Source organism: Colobus angolensis, unplaced genomic scaffold (genome assembly GCF_000951035.1).
Source record: "Colobus angolensis palliatus isolate OR3802 unplaced genomic scaffold, Cang.pa_1.0 Scaffold126, whole genome shotgun sequence".
NCBI lineage: Eukaryota > Metazoa > Chordata > Mammalia > Primates > Cercopithecidae > Colobus > Colobus angolensis.
In genome coordinates this window covers 8,318,280-8,337,718 of record NW_012113808.1, presented here as the reverse complement: position 1 = coordinate 8,337,718, position 19,439 = coordinate 8,318,280, and the positions used below count along the sequence as shown (strand labels likewise).

Sequence of the window (19,439 nt, the reverse complement as noted above, 5' to 3'; positions counted from 1 at the left end):
AAAAAGAAAAAACAAAAAACAAACAAAAAAAGAGAATAAATATTAATATATAAGCAATAAAACAAGGACCTTCAAATAGCATCTTCTTTATGGACTCCATATTACGGATTTGGAACTAATGAAGCAGATTTTACTCCCCTAAGAAATGGTTTGGTGACAGAAATGAGACTGAAGAACAAAGGATTCTTAAAAACTGATTTAACTATTAAAGTAAACTTCTCCTAACACATATTATTTAATAATTTTGTCAGTTTGAATTTATTTAAAATATTATATTTTGACACATAATAGACCAAATGTCCATAATCTTTAAAAAGTTTACAAATCAGTAAGAAAAACAGATCTCATAACAGATAACAAGCATATAAAAGATGCTCAGTCTCACTAATAATAGGATAAAAACAAAAAACTGATTCAAATGTTTATTAGATTGAAAAGACTTTTATGTACATGAGAATGGTAAGAGTTCAGGAAAACAGGCATTACTGACAGGAGTTTGAAAGTAGTTTCTACACATAAAAAAGATACTGTAAACTTTTTACTACATATAACACATATACAGGAAAGTTGAAAATCATAAGGTAAAAAGCTCAATGAATTTTCGCAAACAAAACAGGTCCATATAATCAGCACCAGTATTTAGAAACAGTATAACCAGATTTCCTGAAGTCTCCTAAGTGCCCCATTCCCATCATTACTGTCCCTTTTAAAGGAAACCATTATTCTGACTTCTGATATCATGAATTAATTTTGCCTGCTTGTGAACTTTAATTAAGTGGCATAATACATCATATTTTTTTATGTCTAGCTTCTTTAGCTCAAAATTATGTTTGTAAGATTCATCCATGTTGTACTTGGCTGTAGTTTATTCACCCTTTCTGCTGCAGAGTATTACTTGGTATAAATATATTAATATTTATCCATTCTACTGTTGGTGGACATTGGGTTGTCAACATTTTTGATTACTAATATTAGGCTACTATCCACATTTGTATATGTCTTTTGGTGAACTATGTACATACTTATGTTGGCTATATACCTAGAAGAGAAGCTGCTGGACCTCAGTATGTGCATAATGTTCTGCTTTAATAGATACTCTCAAACTGAAGATCTATTTGTGGTTTTCCAAAGTGGCTGTATAAATTTACACTCCCACCCATAGTGTAAAGTTCCAGTAAAATATATTTTTGAAAAGAAATTAAATAATACAAGCTTTGACTCAGCAATTTAACTTTTAAAAAATGTATATTATAGAAAAATTTAAATATATAAATACATAAACCCTTTTTCACTGCACAACTGTAATTGAGACAGATTGGAAATAATCTAAATATTCATACAGAAAGAATAGGTTAAATAAATTATGGCACATCCATACAATGAAATACTTATGCAGCCATTAAAAAGGATATGAATGATCCGTAAACAACCACATGAAAGATATCACCACTATACTGCTTAATCGAAAACACAGGCTAAAGAATATTTCATAGAATAAAATTATATATGCATAGAAAGGGTTTGGAAAGATGGACATTAAATTATGACTAACAATTTTTAAAATAATGATGTAACAATTATATACTTCCACTTTCATAATAAAAAGATGTTTACTTTTTCATAAACTAAAATGGTATACTTTAAGTTACACAGACTTACTTAAAAAGTGTTTTAAAAACTTTTTTCTATGCTAAGTATATCAAAGAAAAAGGAATCTCCACATACATTTTTAAGTTAGATACAGTTAGAAACTCCCAGAAAAGCTGACATGTTTAGTTTACTCTCTCTCTTTCTGTTTGGGAGGTGAGAATGGGAAGGGTAGAGAGGTCAAATATTCTCGAGACATACTTAAGACACATAGGCTTGGATCTCTCTATCATGTTTCTGAATGGAAGAAAAAGGAACAATGAATCAGTTACAAATATGTGACTAGCAAGAAACCAATAAAGAAAAAACTCTTTTGCTAAGAAAGTAGAGTTATAGGTAGTAGAAGAAATAACTGTGTGGCTAAGCCAAAGGACGTAAGAGCTATAAATGGGAAAAAATTATGCAACAAGAATTTAGATGGCAGCTCAAACCATTTATTTCATCACTCAGGCTGGAGTGCAGTGGCGGGATCTCAGCTCACTGCAACCTCTGCCTCCCAGATTCAAGCAATTCTCCTGCCTCAGCCTCCCAAGTACCTGGGACTACAGACCTCCACCATGTCTGGCTAATTTTTGTATTTTTGGTAGAGATGGGGTTTCACCATGTTGGCCAGGCTGGTCTTGGACTCCTGACCTCAAGTGATCCACCCACCTCAGCTTCCCAAAGTGCTGGGATTACAGGCATGAGTAACCGTGCCCAGCTTCAAATCATTTAAAACAAGATGTATGGACAAAATTAAGGCTGTATTAGTAAATGAGGTGGTAATAATTATGAATAAATGAGAACTGTATCAAAGCATAAATGTTCATTTAAAAAATATGCTCTAGGCCAGGCACGGTGGCTCACCCCAGTAATCCCAGCTACTCGGGAGTCTGAGGCGGGAGGGCTGCTTGAGCCCAGGAGTTTAAGACCAGCCTGGTCAACACAGTAAGATCCCATCTCTAAAAAAAGGTGAAAAAAATTAGCTGGGCATGGTGGTACACACCTGTAGTCCCTGCTATTTGGGAGGCTGAGGTGGGAGGATGGCTTGAGCCCAGTAGTTCCAGGATGCAGTGAGTTAAGATCATGTCATGTATTCCAGCCTGGGTAACAAAACAAGGATCTATCTCTTAAAACAACAACAAAAACCAAAACTCAAGAAATCTATGGGCAAATTAATACAAATAATAGAAAAGGAATGTGGCTGGATACATAATCATATACAAGTTAACTGCATTTCTAAATATCAGCAAGGGACAATTAGCCTAAATTTTAAAAGGAATGCATTTATAACAGCAACCAAAAGTGTCTTTAAGTTACAAAAAATATGTGTAAAACCTGTTCACAGAAAAATAAAATGTTACACTGAAAGATATTTTCTAAAAGGCCTAGGCTGAGTGTAGCAGTTCACACCTATAATCCCAGCAGTTTGGGAGGCTAAGACAGGAGGATCCCTTGAGCTCAGGAGTTTGAAACCAGGCTGGGCAACATAGTGAGACCCCATCTCCATGAAAAAATCAAAAAAATAAGCCAGGAGTGGTGGCACACATCTGTGGTCCCAGCTACCCAGGAAGCTGAGGTGGGAGGATTGCCTGAGCCCAGCAGGTCGAAACTGCAGTGAGCCGTGATCATGCCACTGCACTCCAGCCTGGGCGACAGAGCAAGACCCTGTCTCAAGCAAAAAAGAAAAAAAGGCCTAAATAATTGTAGATATAACATTGTATAGTAAAGATAAACAATTTTCACCCAAATTTATTTTACAAATTTATTACAACTATAAGCATATTCTGATGACTTATTTATGGAACTTAATAAAATCAACCAAAGGACAAAGAATAGCCAAGATCCTTCTAAAAATGAATAAAGAAGGGTCTTGCCTTAGCAGCCATTAAGATTTATTACAAAGCTATAATAATTACAAAAGTATGATACTGATAGAGAGAGAAATTGTCTGATGAAACAAAACAGCCTAGAAACAGATTTGTGTTATATACATCTTTTCAGTATGACATAGGTGGAATAGCAGATCACTGGGAAAATTCACCATTTCGTAAATGAACAGGGGAAAAACTGGCTATCTAAATGGGGCAGGGAAAAGTTACACAAATACATCATAAACAAAAATCAGTTCCAAATAAATTAGTAACTTAAATGTCAAAAGTAAAACTTCAAAAGGAAATATAGATAAATTTTAAAATTCCAGATAAGGATTTTGTAAATAAAAGAAAGTGATAAGCATAAAAGATCGATAAAATTTAACTATGTGAAAATTAAAAATGGTTCATCAAAAAACAGCCTAAAAACAGTGAAAAACATCATAAAATAGAAAAAAATATTTGTACACTAATACATGATAGTGGATTAGTATCAAAAATGCATTAAGAATTCTTATAAATCAATAAGGAAAAGAAAAACAACTCAATTAAAACAACCCAGTAGAAAACCAGATCAGGACCGGGTGCAGTGGCTCACGCCTATGATCCCAGCACTTTGGGAGGCTGAGGCAGGTGGATCACTTGAGGTTTAGGAGTTCGAGACTAGCCTGGCTAACACAGTGAAGCCCCATCTCTACCAAAAATACAAAAATTAGCCAGGTGTGGTGGCATGCACCTGTAATCCCAGCTACCTGGGAGGTTGAGGCAGGAGAATCACTTGAACCTGGGAGGCGGAGGTTACAGTGTGCTGAGATCGTGCCACTGCACTCCAGCCTGGTGACAGAGCAAGACTCTATCTCAAAAACAAACAAACAAACAAACAAACAGATCAAGAGATCAGGCTGAAAAACAAGAGATGCATAATCTTCTTTGTAAATTGGGCAATGAACATCAAGACCATGAGATATTACTGTACACCAAATCAATTAGAAAAATCAAGATATGTGACAACAAGAATCAGTGATGTGAATAAACATGATTTTTTAAAATATTGTTATATATTGTATTTAATTTACACTCCCACTTTGGAGAACAATTTTAAAGTATTTTGTAAATGGTCCATTCCTGGGTATACACCCAAGAAAAACTTTGTTATCAGGAGAAATACTTGAGAATGCTCAAAGCAGCACTGTTAATACCAAAAACTAGAAACAACCTAAATGTCCATTAACAGGAAAATGGATAAACTGTGGTTTAGTCAAACTTATTATTAGATAGCAGTAAAAATGACTGGGCAAGAGCAACATATAACATGGATGAATCATAGTAAGATAATATCTGAGAAAAAAAAAGAGTCCCAGTCTTGTATACAGTATGACATCATTTTTATTTAAAGTTCAAAAGTGGGTAAAAATTTATGTTTATATGTTTATGTTTTGTTTTTTAAAGTAAGGCATGATAACCATAACATTCACACACTGGTTACCACTGGAGTGGTAGGCAGATGGACAAAATAGGGTGCACAGGTAGATTTAAGTTACAGCGAGTTTTTTAGTTCTTGGATTGGTTGGTGGGCTCGTGGGTATCTAAAGAAAGAAAAGGAACTAAGTATGAACTAACAATAATAGTGTGTCATATACCAAGATTATAAAAATACAATTCTCCCCTTCCTCAGGTTAGATGAAGGGTCCTTAATACTCTCAAAGCCCTGCAAAGCTCTGTCAATGCAATTACTGTATTGTAACTATGTATATGTGTCTGTGTATCCCACTGAACTGAGAATTCAAGGAGGGCAGGCGTTGTGTTATCATTATCACCTGCACTCATCAGAGTATCTAGCACATAAGAGGTTTATTGAAGTAACAAAATAATAGGTAAAAAATTGATTATCCAGCAATTTCAAAGTAATAACAAAACAGCTCAAAGTATCAATTATTATTCTATTTGGAAGAAACATTTAATGGAGAAAAAGAAAGAGTAAATCTGAAGGATGTACAGCTAACCTAAGAAAATAAAACATAGACTCCTGACTTTGTATTTTACTATTGCATATTCCAGGAAATCTGGAATCTTGGAGATAACTCCAAGGTTAAAGCATGAAGTTACATGAAACAGTCTATAAACCTCTTTTAAAAGTACTAGTCACATTTAGTAAAAAACTAGGCTAAAATATCAGGAGAAATTCATTAAAGAGCACTAAAAAATGAATTACTTTGCATACCATTTTCAAGATGGTAAACCCTTTCATAAAACACCATTACACATAGGTAGAAGGGCACAAATTAACTGATATTATAGGTATGATTAAAATACCTTACAAGAGAACAAAAACTTTTTAGGGTGGCAAAAACAGCATAATCAAAGATTAGGAGAGGATAGACCAGAAATGAAATGACTTAAGTAATTCAGTTACCAAACAAGGTTATTATATAAAGGATACTGTACTACGCCTATGGATAGAATACAAGAACATGACTAGAATTATAGCAGGCGAATTTTGAATAAATTTGTAGAAAGAAATTCTTTGCTGTGCAAAACACACAGTGAAACACTAAAGGGAAATAAAAGCTTCTCCTAGTCCAGGTTTCTAAGGAACTCAATACTTGTCTAGAATGTAGTTAGAATAATCTGGAAGCACAGCACTTCTCAAACTTGGGATTTTTGCAGCTATTCCACAAAATAGGCTTATGATAAAGTAAGTCTGGAAAATGATATACTAAACAAAGCTTAAAGAGGTTTCTTTGCTGCAAGTCTTCTCAGAGGCTTTATTATGCTACAAGTTCTTGTGAATCTCACAAAGATGTATACACAATGTAGTATTTCCCAAATTTTGTGACCAGATTGTAGATTATAAGAACACTTTGGACAATGGTGACCTTCATCTTCTTAATTCTGTAATTAAATTATTCCATTCAAAAATAAATTGAGTGTGAATTTATTATAAAAAACTTGAGCTTGATTTTTTTCAATTCAAGGACTGAAGATCTAGGTTCTTATAAACATAGGAAAGCTATCCTCACCACCGTCTCCTTCAATAGAAGAGTCTCTGCAACAATTATTACATTTCTATGTCTCTACTTTCATAGTAACTATAAAACTTTGCTATAAGAATCAAAGTTGCTATGGGTATGTGTTAAAGATGCATTCCCCAGGCATAAGTAAGAAAAAGGATATTAAAAGAATAAATTAAATTCCATGTATTTATGGTTCATTGGACATGCTCATTATAATTCTGAATACCATTGTTCTTCAGTATATCAAGTTAAAAACCCCATCTCTACTAAAAATACAAAAAATTAGCTGGGCATGGTGGTGCATGCCTGTAGTCCCAGCTACTTGGGAGGCTGAGGCAGGAGAACTGCTTGAACCCGGCAGGCAGAGGTTGCAGTGAGCCGAGATTGCACCACTGCACTCCAGCCTGGGCGACAGAGCAAGATTTCACCTCCAAAAAAAAAAAAACAAAAAACAAAAACAAAAAAAAACCAAAAAGAAAACCCAGTAAGTTCTTTTAATTTACACTATGTATACATTTTTCTTATATTAGCTTAGTAGTTCTTAGAAAAGAAAACCTCATTAATTTGAATCTTCTTATACACAACCTGTGATTATTCAGCCAGGGTGAAGCTAAAATTTTCATCTAAATTATAAATTTTAAAATGTTTGCAGTCCAATTGAATCCTATAAATAAGAGTCTAGAAAAACGTTATGAAAAGATAAACATTTTAAGTGCTTTAAAACACACACCTGGTTTATAGTAAAAGCTATCTGCTATGGTTTGCATGTCCCCTCCAAAACTCATGGTGAAACTTAATCCCCAATGTGGCAGTATTGAGCGGTGGGGTCTTTAAAAGGTGATTGGATCATGAGGGCTCTGTTCTCAAGAATGAATTAATCCACTTATAGATTAATAGGTTATCATGGCAGTGGGGAATGGTGGCTTTATAAGAGGAAGAGAAGCCTGAGCTTAGCCTTCTCATCACGTGATTTCCTGTGCCAGCTCGGGACTCTGCAGAGTCCTTGCTAGCAAGAAGGCTCTGTGGCCCTGCTACCTTGGATTTCCCAGCCTCCACAACTGTAAAAAATGCATTTCTTTTATTAATTACCCAGAAGATTTCTATCATAAGCAACAGGAAATGAACTAAGATACTATTAATATATTAGCAGTATCTAGCTTTATCAACAAAAAAGGTCTATATGTTAGAATTTCTGTCATTTCAACACATATCTTTACAAGTATCTGAAATAAGTGAGGGAGATAGGTTGCTAGACAGTATCTTGCTGTTTCTGCTCGTTTGTGGGGGCAAGAAACTGGATTCTTTGCCTTACAACGTATTAGTAAACAAAAGTAAGGGATAGCAGGTCTGATGCTGCTATCTTTAGAAGGGTCTGTTTATGAGGCTGGCCCTTGGCTGGTATCTGAGAACTTGACTTTTGGCATGTTACATTGCTCTGCCTGCCGGGGATACAACCCTGCGGGGCCAGCTTGCGTAAACTGCAAAATTAACATGATTTGTGGTGAACACCTACTTTCCTTCTGGGTCTGGAATTCAGGTGACTGTGGTTAGGCACACAGGCAGAGTTGTCTACATGACCAGCCCCCAGTAAACACCCTGGATTTTGAGTTACAAGCAGGCTTCACCAGGGCAGAAAAACTACACAAGTATTACCGTATTTTATTGGGAAGGGAGGTGCACATTCTGAAAGAGAGAACAGCGGAACATTGTGCCTGGATTCTTCCACTCTGTCTGATCTTTTTTCCTTGCCATAATAAATCATAGCCATGATTGAAGTGTAGCAAGCAATCAAATGTGTGGAGAGGCCGTGGGACCCCTGAAACAGTAGTAATTCATTGGTTTCTCATTCAAGTTTCAGGAAGCAGAGAAAGAAAGCAAAAACCCATATTATGCAGGGAGATACGAATAAAAATTTAGTTAGCTAGAGTTTTTGACAAAAAGGTGTCTTTGCCAACTTTTACTTCTGTGTGCCTGTATGTATTACACTGTCCTTAAAAGTGCTTACCTTCTTATATATTAAACCATACAAATATACAATGAACTGTGATAGGTAGTACAGTAGCTGTATATAAGGGCCCATATTTTTGATTAGGGAATATATGGGCCAGGAAAAGTAGCTTAAGATGATGTTGAAAGATGAGGTGACCCAAATGATGGTAACAGTGATGGGAGGTCTTTTCTGTTAGAAGGCTCAGAGTATGTAAAGACACACGGGCTTAAGGCAGCATAACGTATTCAGAGAACTCCAATAGTCCTCTGAATGTATCCAGTGATACTCCAAGTATGGCAATGTAGAGAGCATGACCAATTTTTGGCAGCAGCTATAGTAAGAAGTGCCCTATATACCAGGCAAGGAAGCTGGGTTTGTCTCTTCTTTATATCATAAACAATGGACAAATACTGAAAGCAGGAGTAGAAGGAGTTGGAGAACTCCCTCAATAGACCAGGAAAGAGGTGATGAGGTAATAAAAGTAGGGGATGACTACCACTTTATTTACTATTCAAAGAAATATGGCACTTGTCATTCAGAATCTTAGCAGATTATAGTAAATCACATTCCCCAAACACTGTAAGACAGTCCCTAATGAAGACTAGTCATAACGGACAGTAGATATAAACATCTGTGATAATTTTATTTTTTTAATTTTGTCTATCTTAAGCAGTTTACATTCTTTGAACATCTCCAACTGCTAAAAGGAGAAGCAGAACAAATGTGTTCAGTGGCAGGAAAATACTGCCTTATAATTAGAAGCTTCCACCAGATAATCTCTACATAAGAAATAAACGAGGTAGAGAAGAATGAGTCTCACCTCATTCACTCTATAGGGAAGTAACTGTTACATTTTCTGCTTTACCATTGTTTATCAGTTCATGATAATCTCCACGTTAGTGTTTTAGCTTTTCTAAAACTCAAAGCATCATGGTACTTTATAGTTGCAATTTTCATTATGAAAGCAGAAACCAGCTTTGTGTACTTGGGATAAAAAGTATAAATCAGAATATCAAAAAACTCTAAAGCAAATTCCATTTTATTGTCATGTAATTAATTAGAAAGTGATAACTAGGCCAGGTGCGGTGGCTCACGTCTGTAATCCCAGCACTTTTGGGAGACCAACATGGGCAGATCACTTGATGTCAGTAGTTCAAGACTCGCCTGACTAACATAGTGACCAACCCTGTTTCTACTAAAAATACAAAAATTAGCTGGGCCTGGTGGTGGGTGCCTGAAATCCCAGATACTCAGGAGCCTGAGGCAGGAGAATCACTTGAACTCTGGAGGCGGAGGTTGTAGTGGGCTGGGATTGTGCCACTGTACTACAGCCCAGGCAACAGAGCAAGTATACATCTTGGGGGAAAAAAAAAAAGAAAGTGATAACTAGTAATAATTTGAAAAAGTTACTTCAAATATACCTTAATGTTAAAACAGGCTAGAAACAACAACACAAAAATAAAACAAGTCTGAGAAGCAAAAACAAATTTGAGACTTGTAGATGAGAATCCTCCTGAGAATGAACCATAACCAGAAATGTCCATACATCTATTATATTTTTTGGCTTATTTCATGACTTCTGCATTTTTCATTGGGAACTCTACAAACTTTACACTTCTGATTGTTGCTATATGTTTCATGTTCAACTCTGTTTTAGAAACTGATGTAAATAACAGATATATGTCTCTAGAGTTAAGTACAAGGTTGCTTTTGTCAGCAAACCAGGTTTTGAGTAGGTGATTGATGTGATTGAGGTTCACTTTAAAGATCTACCCAAAAACATGCCCCATTGTCAGAATTAGAGGAGTGCTTGAGGATTATATATCATCTTGATGTGATACTATTTCTAAACTATTTATAAGGAAACAACTTTCTTTCAAAAATCAGAAACCTATACACAGATTTAGACTTAAGTACATTTTTAGTTATTGAGCTCAAGGAAAAGGAGCATATATGAATAACAAAAAGGTGATAATTGTTATCCCAATCAAATTAAAAAAACATAAATTGCATTCTTCAACAAAATATCCAAAAAGAGTAACTGATATTTAAAGTACATCATTTCAGATTATAGTTACTTTGTCATATGACACATTTGAAGTGAACATCAGTTATATCTGCACACAGGAAATTTCTTTTCATTCTATCCCCATGCAGTGCATGCAGCTAAATATAGTTTGTGGAAAGCGACCTGCTTTACAATGCTTAGCACTTAGAGTTCAGTAAGTTCAAAGGAAGTATTAACTGTTAATAGGAAAGGTGGTTAGCTGTGGCAAAATAGGACCTGGCAAATCCATCATAGAAAAAAATAATGAAGGAATATACTGAATTACCTCATTATTCTATCACCTATTGTTGTTCCTCTGATATTAAATCTAGTGAAGGGAACACAATAACTGAAATCACTTACAAAGACTTCAAAGAACCAAATATTTAAAGCATTAAGGTCACCTTTTTTTTTTTTATCATGAATCATCTCAATTTTAAAAAAACTTTTGTTTCCCTTTGTGACTTAGGGCATTAAGCAAGGAATATGTCAGTCAACTAAATGTATATGAAGAAATTAAGCAAACAGAAACACTCATTGAAGATAAAATAGAAGGAAGACATTGCACTTAATCCCTTTTATCTTTTAAATAAATCAGAACCCAATCCTGTCACAGTATGGGAAACTGCACTGGCTTATTATGAATACCATCCACAGGAACACCTATATGCTCCTCAAAGCTGAGGAGCTCTTTGGAAAATAACTAATTAAGCCCTAAGCTGACTCACTTGGCCTAACCACAAGACTATATAACGAATAAGCAAAGAATAACATGGCTTTTAACTTCGTAGGAGTCCAGTTCTTTGTCTTTGACTATTTCTTTTCTCTCTGCAATTTTCTTTAATAAAGAGTAAACTGCAATAATGAGAAACACAGAAAGCGTGGTTATAATGATGACTGAATAAATGCTGCCAAATTTACAGTACAAGGAATTTTGGCTTTAAAAGTGAGGGCTATGCTCCATGGTCCAGAGTAAGTATATGGAACCAAATTTCTATGAAAATAATACTTTTAAAACTTATTACAGGGCAATATAGGATTAATATTATCACTCTTTAGGGAAAAAATTGTTAGATCATCCTAACTGAGGATACAATGAAAAACTATTCAAGAGACTATGTGAGGACTTATTCAGGAAGCTTTCTTAGATGCTTGTTTTTTTCAGAGAGTAATTTAGGTTTTCTCTTGAGTTTAGAAACAGTAAGAGCTACCAACCAGGCCATCAAATCATTTACAACAGATTTGGCATTGTAAAAGAAAAAAAAAAATTATATGGGCCGGGCACGGTGGCTCACACCTGTAATCCCAGCACTTTGGGAGGCCGAGGCAGGCGGATCATAAGGTCAGAAGATTGAGACCATTCTGGCTAACACAGTGAAAACCTGTCTCTACTAAAAATACAAAAAATTAGCTGGGCGTGGTGGCAGGTGCCTGTAGTCTCAGCTAATTGGGAGGTTGAGGCAGGAGAATGGCGTGAACCTGGGAGGTGGAGCTTGCAGTGAGCCAAGATTGCGCCACTGCACTCCAGCCTGGGTGACAGAGCAAGACTCCATCTCAAAAAAAAAAAAAAAAGAAAAACTTACATGAAGATTATCTAAACAGAGAACTCAACCACACTCTTTTCATTCCAAGGGCATATATATATGTTTCTTAACCCAGTATATGGCCAGGCACGGTGGCTCATGCCTGCAGTCCCCCAGCACTTTGGGTGGCTGAGGCTTGAGGCCAGGAGTTCAAGACCAGCCTGGTCAACATAGTGAGACTGTCTCTTCTAAAACTAAAAAAAATAAATAAATAAAGAGTGCAGCAACATGCACCTGTAATCCCAGATACTTGGGAGACTGAGGGACCAGGATCGCTTGAGCCCAGGAGTATGAGGCTGCAGTGAGCTATGACTATACCACTGCACTCCAGCCTGGGTAACAGGGCAAAACCCTGTCTCAAAAAATAAAACAAAATGAAATAAATAAATACAGTATATAAAATCACTAAGAGATACACATACTATTTTTTTGTTTTGTTTTGCTTTTTTCCTAAGTCAGACTTATTTTTGACATTAGGACTAATTTTATTTTTTTAAACACCATGATTAGAGAACATACATTTCTTTATGTCTTTTTTCAATTTATTTCCCATTTACTGTTCTATGTTCTTGCCTTACACAAAGTTACAGGGAACCCAAATATGTGGAGATTCATATATTTCATTGTTTTAAACTCTGGATTTCTGCCAGCAGAGGTATTTTACCACAGACTATAGTTTGACTTCTCTCTATAATACTGATTACTATAGAGCAGGTATTTGCAAGCTATGACTCAGGCTAGATCTCTGCCAAATGACAATTTTTGAAATGAAGCTTAGGCTAAGAATAGTTTTTACACTTTTAAATGTAACATTTTAAATGGTCATATAGGTACCTACCATAATGGTCTCCATTTTGTCTCCTGGCCAACAAAGTCTAAAATACTTATGATATGGCTCTTTAGGAGTAAGTCTGCTGCTCTGCTATAGACTCCCAGTTCCATTTATATAGACTTGCTGTAGTTAATAAGAGCATTCCATTTAAAAATATCTGTGTTAGTTGTTAAGGTCTTCATTTTCTAAGACATTTCCTTCTCATGCTTGATCTCAGCCCAAAAATGAAAACCTGGGTCATTTATTTAACCAAATTATAAGAATGCAAATTTTTTTTAAAAATCATTACTCTGTATTGCAAAGAACTGTTCTGATATTTTTAATATATGTGTGTCAGAAATGACTTAGCTATAAAGCTTTTTAAAGTTTCATTTTAAAAATTAAATTTGAGACAAAAACTGATGGGACAAAAACTATATAGTTCTTTACATAAAGTACAGATCAAGTATACACTTTTATAATATTTAATTTTAGGACCATTTCTCTACTCCAACTAAACTAATATTGACTGGGCTTTGCAAATGGCAGCATGGAGGGAACTTTAAGACATACATCCTTTTAGGTGGGCCTTTCATCAATGTGTGCAATGTATCCTTGGACTCTAGGAACCAAATGGTATGATTTTTACAACAGAGCTTCACAACCCTTAGTCTCTTAGGAAACAGAAATTCTCCAAAATCATATGCCTAATTACAAGCTGGTAAGTGATTCTTTTCATGTTCTTAAGAAGCAAAATCTCTTAAACTTTCTCTCTTTAGAATAAAAGTCAACTAAATTGAGAAGTAAGATAAACTGGCAGGAGTGTCAATGATGAAGAGCCCTAGGAAAGGTGCAGAAATATTAAAAGTATACTTTTTTACAGTTGTTCAAGATTAAATCAGGATGCTGCCAACAAAGATAAGAATTATAAAAAATGACTGAGATAAAAGTCAGAGGAAATATTTATACCATTTACAAATTTTTTGGTAAAGAGCTAGAAAATAATGCAAATCTCAAAGGAAAATTCATGTAATTGTCACTCTAATCACTTTCTAGTTACCTCAGTATACACATCTTTATACACACACACACACACACATAACTGTATTTACTTTCATATATTAAATGTGTTCTATGTTCCTATAAATGGCTTGGGTATTCTCTCTTCTTCATAAATAATTAAGTTTGTTGAAGGATAAGACTTTTATCAGTCTTCTGTTACTCTTCAGGAAGTTTACTACTATATCTCACAAAACAAAATACCATGTAGGACCAACATAGGCTAAATATTCAAATGAGTGGAGAGAATATTAAATAATCTTTAACTTTTAAAAAGCAGGGAACTAAATACGATCCCAGAGTGGTTTCAAATCCGGATCTAATCCTGAGAATATGAATTCAAGAGTATATGCATGAAGTGGGATCAATTCCAGGCTGTTTGTTGTCATTGATTATCTCTCTTCTAAAAGATTCTGCTGGTCCAGTTCAGCACCTGAGTTTCCTTGGGTCAATGAGGTTACTGGGAACCAACTTTGTGACAGATCTAAACACTAAAAGAATCCCTAAAACATATAAATCATCTAAGGATTATGAAGATGATAAAGCTCTATAGAAAGATTACAGTTTCTGTATTCTCCAGGACCCACCCTCCCTCAAATCCTTCTTTCTCATTAATGTTATAGTACTGTGTTTCAAAAAACAAAACTCCTTAGGTCTAGAATACAAAAACCCTTTGCTTAGCACCTAAGTTTCCTCAGCTATAAAGCAGGCTTGGTATTAGTGTTATAAGTAGCCTGCATAGAAACTGCTAAATAGTCATGACTTTCTCAAAGTATCTAATATCCATAAAAAACATTACTAGAAACTGGGCACTTAAATTTTATTTTCAATTATGACCTCAGTGTCATGTTCTACTACTTAAATATAGAAAAATAAGACATTAGCTCATTTATATAAATGGAAGGCCATAAAGGTACAAGCTCAATTAAATTACAGAATCTAGCTCTTAACCCCAGGTTTTGGAAATTATCAGTTTGATTTTCAAATTGTGCTAAGCTTGCTAATCTCATCTGCATATATTAAGTGGTAATGACATTCTAAGGAACTCCCTCTGGATATGGAAAGAAATAGAACCAAGGCTTACTTGCCTAAAATATATATTAAGAATGTTCAATATTAATGTGTACAGGTAAAGAGAAGATGTTTGATTAATCTCTAAGTATAAATATGGGAGGAAATTCTTGGTTCATATCTACAAAAAAAGGACCATGGCAAAGTAAACATTTCCCAAACATGACTAAAGGAAGAAACATACCCTTTCACAGTTAAGAAAAGGCAGTTCCCCTGAACTGCAAGCTATCCTCTTCAGGATTTTTGCCTGTTTTCTGTCAGTCTGTATCCCTAGAGTCATTCTTACTGTAATTCTTTTAAAAATTAAAGGGGCCTCATAGACTATCTTGATTGTTTAATACAGCTATCATTTAATTAGTGCTATTAACATGAGCCAGGTCACATCATGATTGACTGACTGATAGATATGTTTTTAAATTCTTGCAATAATTTTAGATAATCATAACCCTATTTTATAGATAAGGAAACCGAATCTTTAAGTCATTAAGTAATTTGAATGAAAAAACATTGCTGGTAAGTGGTGAAACCAGTATTCAAATCCATCATTATGTTCTTGACTATAAGTGGTAAATTAATCTTTCATTATATTTTTCAGTTGACAGATACTTTAGAGTATCTTATAAACAGCAATATATTGAGCATATAAAATGTGATTTCAAATAGAATCTCACTCCTTTGTAAACTAGGATTTTAAGATTAAAACTAAGGTCTCTGAAAGAAGACAGAACTTACAATGAGATATCATAGCACTAATAACAGAAATAGTTTTCCATAAGTATGAAATGCAGTATACTTTAAAAATTTATTTTATCTCCCACAAAAGAAAATATATCCTTGTGATCACATAAAATATAGAAAAACTATATAAACATGTTGGCAATTCAATTTTTTATTGCTGCTACAGTATTTAGTATAATTTTTCATTTTCTAAATTCAGTCACTAAGTTTAGTAGAAATCAAAGAAAAACAGTGTTTCCAAACACAGAACTACTAACACACTACCGTAATCCAGGGTCAATAGAAAAGCAGGAAAAAATTAACATTAAAACCAAAACAAGACTGATAGAGGCCTGGATATCTACAAGATAATCTGAGAGCTAAGTATAACCTTGACTTCATAAATAACCTGTGGGTCATTCTTAACCTTGTTTTCTCTTGATCTGTAAATTCAGAAGCAGGTCTCAGTGCTAGAGATAAGCAGAATGAAGACTTTTTATTTCCCTATTAATGTACGGTGCTCAAAAAACATAATATGTAAAATAATTTACAGTAAACTGTAAAGTTTCTTTAGGTTTATATGAAAAAGACACTCTTAGAGGAAGCAACTGTCAAAAATGGAGAGATTCCCTTACATGACTTCAAACAAATCCTTGTGAAATACATTTTTTACAGTTCACATTAATTAAAAATTTACCAACCTATCACCAGGTCCTGCTCGATACCTTGCACCTGGGATCAGGACTGGGTCATCATCACTGTCATCTGTGTCCTGAAGAGCAGAGTCCCTGGTGGATGTTTCTTCATGAGCTGAAGGCCCGATGGCTTCTGTTTGGAACTGAGGCTCAGGATTGGTGCTATTTTCATTGGTAGCACTCTCAGTGCTAGTCTGATCTGAAGTTTCTGGTTCCTTGGCTTTTGCAGATGAAGTAGATTCTTCTGGAACCCCACAAGAGCTATCAAGATTGAGGTCATTTATTTCTCCTGAGTTGGAATCCGATGGCTTGGCTGTGAACTTATCTGATTGTGCTGTCAGAAAATAAAGTTGTATGTAACAGGTGGTAAAGTGGGCAATATTAATTATTTAACCTAACTTAGGAGCTGACAAACACATTCTACTAGGATATCTAATTCCTCTATAAGGGGAGGAAAATTCCACAACACATTTGGACATGGTCTCTATCTCTAGAGAGATTAACACAGATTAAGGCTTTTTATTTTCCCATACAAAGCAATTATCTAAAGGGAGCAACTCACTTATATTGATATGGTTCTGAACTGGGTTTTCTGCAGATACTCCTTCCTGATATTTTGTCACATCCTCTGATGATTCTTCAGGAGTTTCTGTAAATAAACCAAATTACAGTCACCCCTTGTTATCCATGAGGGATTAGTTCTAAAATCGCTGAAAATACCAAAATCTGTAGATCCTCAAGTCCCTCATATATAATGGCATAATATTTGTATATAACCTATGCATACCCTTCCTTATACTGTAAATCATTTCTATATTACTTATAATACCTAATACAATGTAAATGCTATGTAAACGGTTACTATGCCGTTATTTTTAAATCTGTGTTCCTTTTTATTGTCATATTGTTATTTTGGGAGAGAGTATTTCCATGGAATCCATGGGCATGTGGGGCCAAATGTACCATTAAATCCAGATTTTTTTAGAAAAGTAAACATCAACTTAATACTCCAGCTTTCCTATGGATAAACGGTTCTTAACCCTTTCTGAGTCATAGGAACCTTTAACATTCAGCTAAAACCTCCCCTCAGTACAAGGCAAATATGTATTTGCACACAAAATTGTACAAACACTATCATGGATGGATGGGCCCACTGCTTCTTCCTGAAGTCCAGGTATTGGGCTTCATTAACTCTATGTGCAGAATCTCTGCTTTAGACTATCCCTTACAGCTGAAATTACTTGATCCTGCATTTTACTAAGCTTCCCAAAATCTAAACTTAAAACTGAGCATTTTTCTGCCCCTCTATCACGTACTTGATAAAATATAAACTATCATGAACAAGTAGTCAAGCTAACCATACTATAAATTCTGTTTTGGCCATTGAAAATACTTAATTCTGGAATTTAACTGTCAGATGCATGAAGGATCAGTCTTTAACATTCCTTATTGGACATTTGCTTACCAGATAGCTGTCTTACACATATTTAATTTTAAACTCTGTTATACTAAGGTACCTATACATTTATAAGAAATATAATTCATTTGTTCCTTCATGTATCAAGCATTTATTGAACATCTACTGTGTTCTAGTCTCTGTGCTAGACATTAAATTTCATGTCATTGTTATATAAAAATATTCTACTAGAAAAGGGATCTGAAAAATCCCCTAACTGGCACTTCAGGTATTAAACAGATTCACTCGTAACCTGTTTAGATTCTACTTCTTTTTCCCCCTCTATAAACCACACACACACAACCAAAACAGATACAGTAGATTTCACTGCTAGGTATAAAAATGAAAAAGATTAATTCAAACTAACATTTATATCTCATCCATTTATAGTATGATGAATAATTATCCTGGCCACTGTGTCCACAAAGAGGACTGTGTTTCACTGTGTCTCCTCATTTTAACTGCTTAAGGTCCCCATCTTTTGGATCTGCTATCTATCAGTTTTAACAGCTGGACTATAGAAGCAAAAGTAATTTATTAACAACAAGAAACAAAAATACAGCATCGAAGGGAACAGAAAAGTAAACATCCAATGTTGGGGTTTTATAACAACAAAAGCAAAATAACATCTTACTTGTTTCACTGTTTCCTTCTGGGGGTTGCACTGAGCTCTGTGGGACCAAAGATTCCTCCTGACCCTCAGATTTGCAATGGCTCCCAATTCCTCTAGAACTTGATGCTATACTGCTCCTATCATCAAAACAAGATAAGTGATTCCACCAAGAAGTTAATAAATACGATCTTTTAGGATAATTTTTGTATTTTACAACTAGAGAGGTAGACCAAAAAATTCACAATACAAGTAAAATGTAGGATTTATTACTTTAATAGCATTTGTAAACATCATTTCAAACAAATCGAGATGACTATCACAACACACTTTACTCTTGAAAAAAAGATTTAAAAATACAAAGGGACTGCTTCTTCACTGTTTGGATCCTTCTATTATCTAGTATGTATTTCTACATGTCTCTGTATTGAGTTTTAATATTTCTACATGTCTCTGTATTGAGTTTTATCACCTTTCTTGTCTTCACTACAGATGGTTCACCATATCCAAATCCTTAATGGTTACACAAATTTTTATCATATGCCCTTAGACTCTGTTATTCCAGGCTACTTTAAAATTAATACTTGAACAAAAGCCTGGCCAGTTCTTTGATCTTTTGAACTGCTCCCTGTGGATCACTTCCAGTTCTGATCTGCTGTTCAAATATGGCAGGTGACTGAGCATCAGAGTTCTGTAGAAGGACAGGGTAACATTTTCTGCTTCAGTTTCAATACTCACCTGATGATGACCATAGTTCTATTAACATTTCTGGCTATAGCAGAACACAAGGCCAATTTTTAAAGAAATAATTTTCAGTGAGTATTCTGTGACAAATCATGGCATATGTATAAGAAGAGGACTGAATGAGAAAGAGGACATGTATAAC

The 19,439-nt window shown here is 34.8% G+C and overlaps 1 protein-coding gene across 4 annotated transcripts in view; it reads right to left on the bottom strand.

Annotated features, from left to right (window-relative positions):
* DCAF6 (DDB1 and CUL4 associated factor 6) overlaps window positions 1-19,439 on the bottom strand; it is a 142,999-nt gene that overhangs the window by 12,951 nt on the left and 110,609 nt on the right. For 2 of the 4 annotated variants that reach the window (XM_011933405.1, XM_011933404.1), the window contains 4 exons: window positions 18,578-18,693; window positions 17,050-17,136; window positions 16,494-16,821; window positions 10,838-10,879 (listed from right to left, as the gene is read on the bottom strand). In XM_011933405.1, coding sequence (XP_011788795.1) covers window positions 10,838-10,879; window positions 16,494-16,821; window positions 17,050-17,136; window positions 18,578-18,693 — 573 coding nt within the window. The remainder of the gene's footprint in view (window positions 1-10,837; window positions 10,880-16,493; window positions 16,822-17,049; window positions 17,137-18,577; window positions 18,694-19,439) is intronic. The other 2 variants (XM_011933406.1, XM_011933407.1) reach the window with 1 other exon arrangement.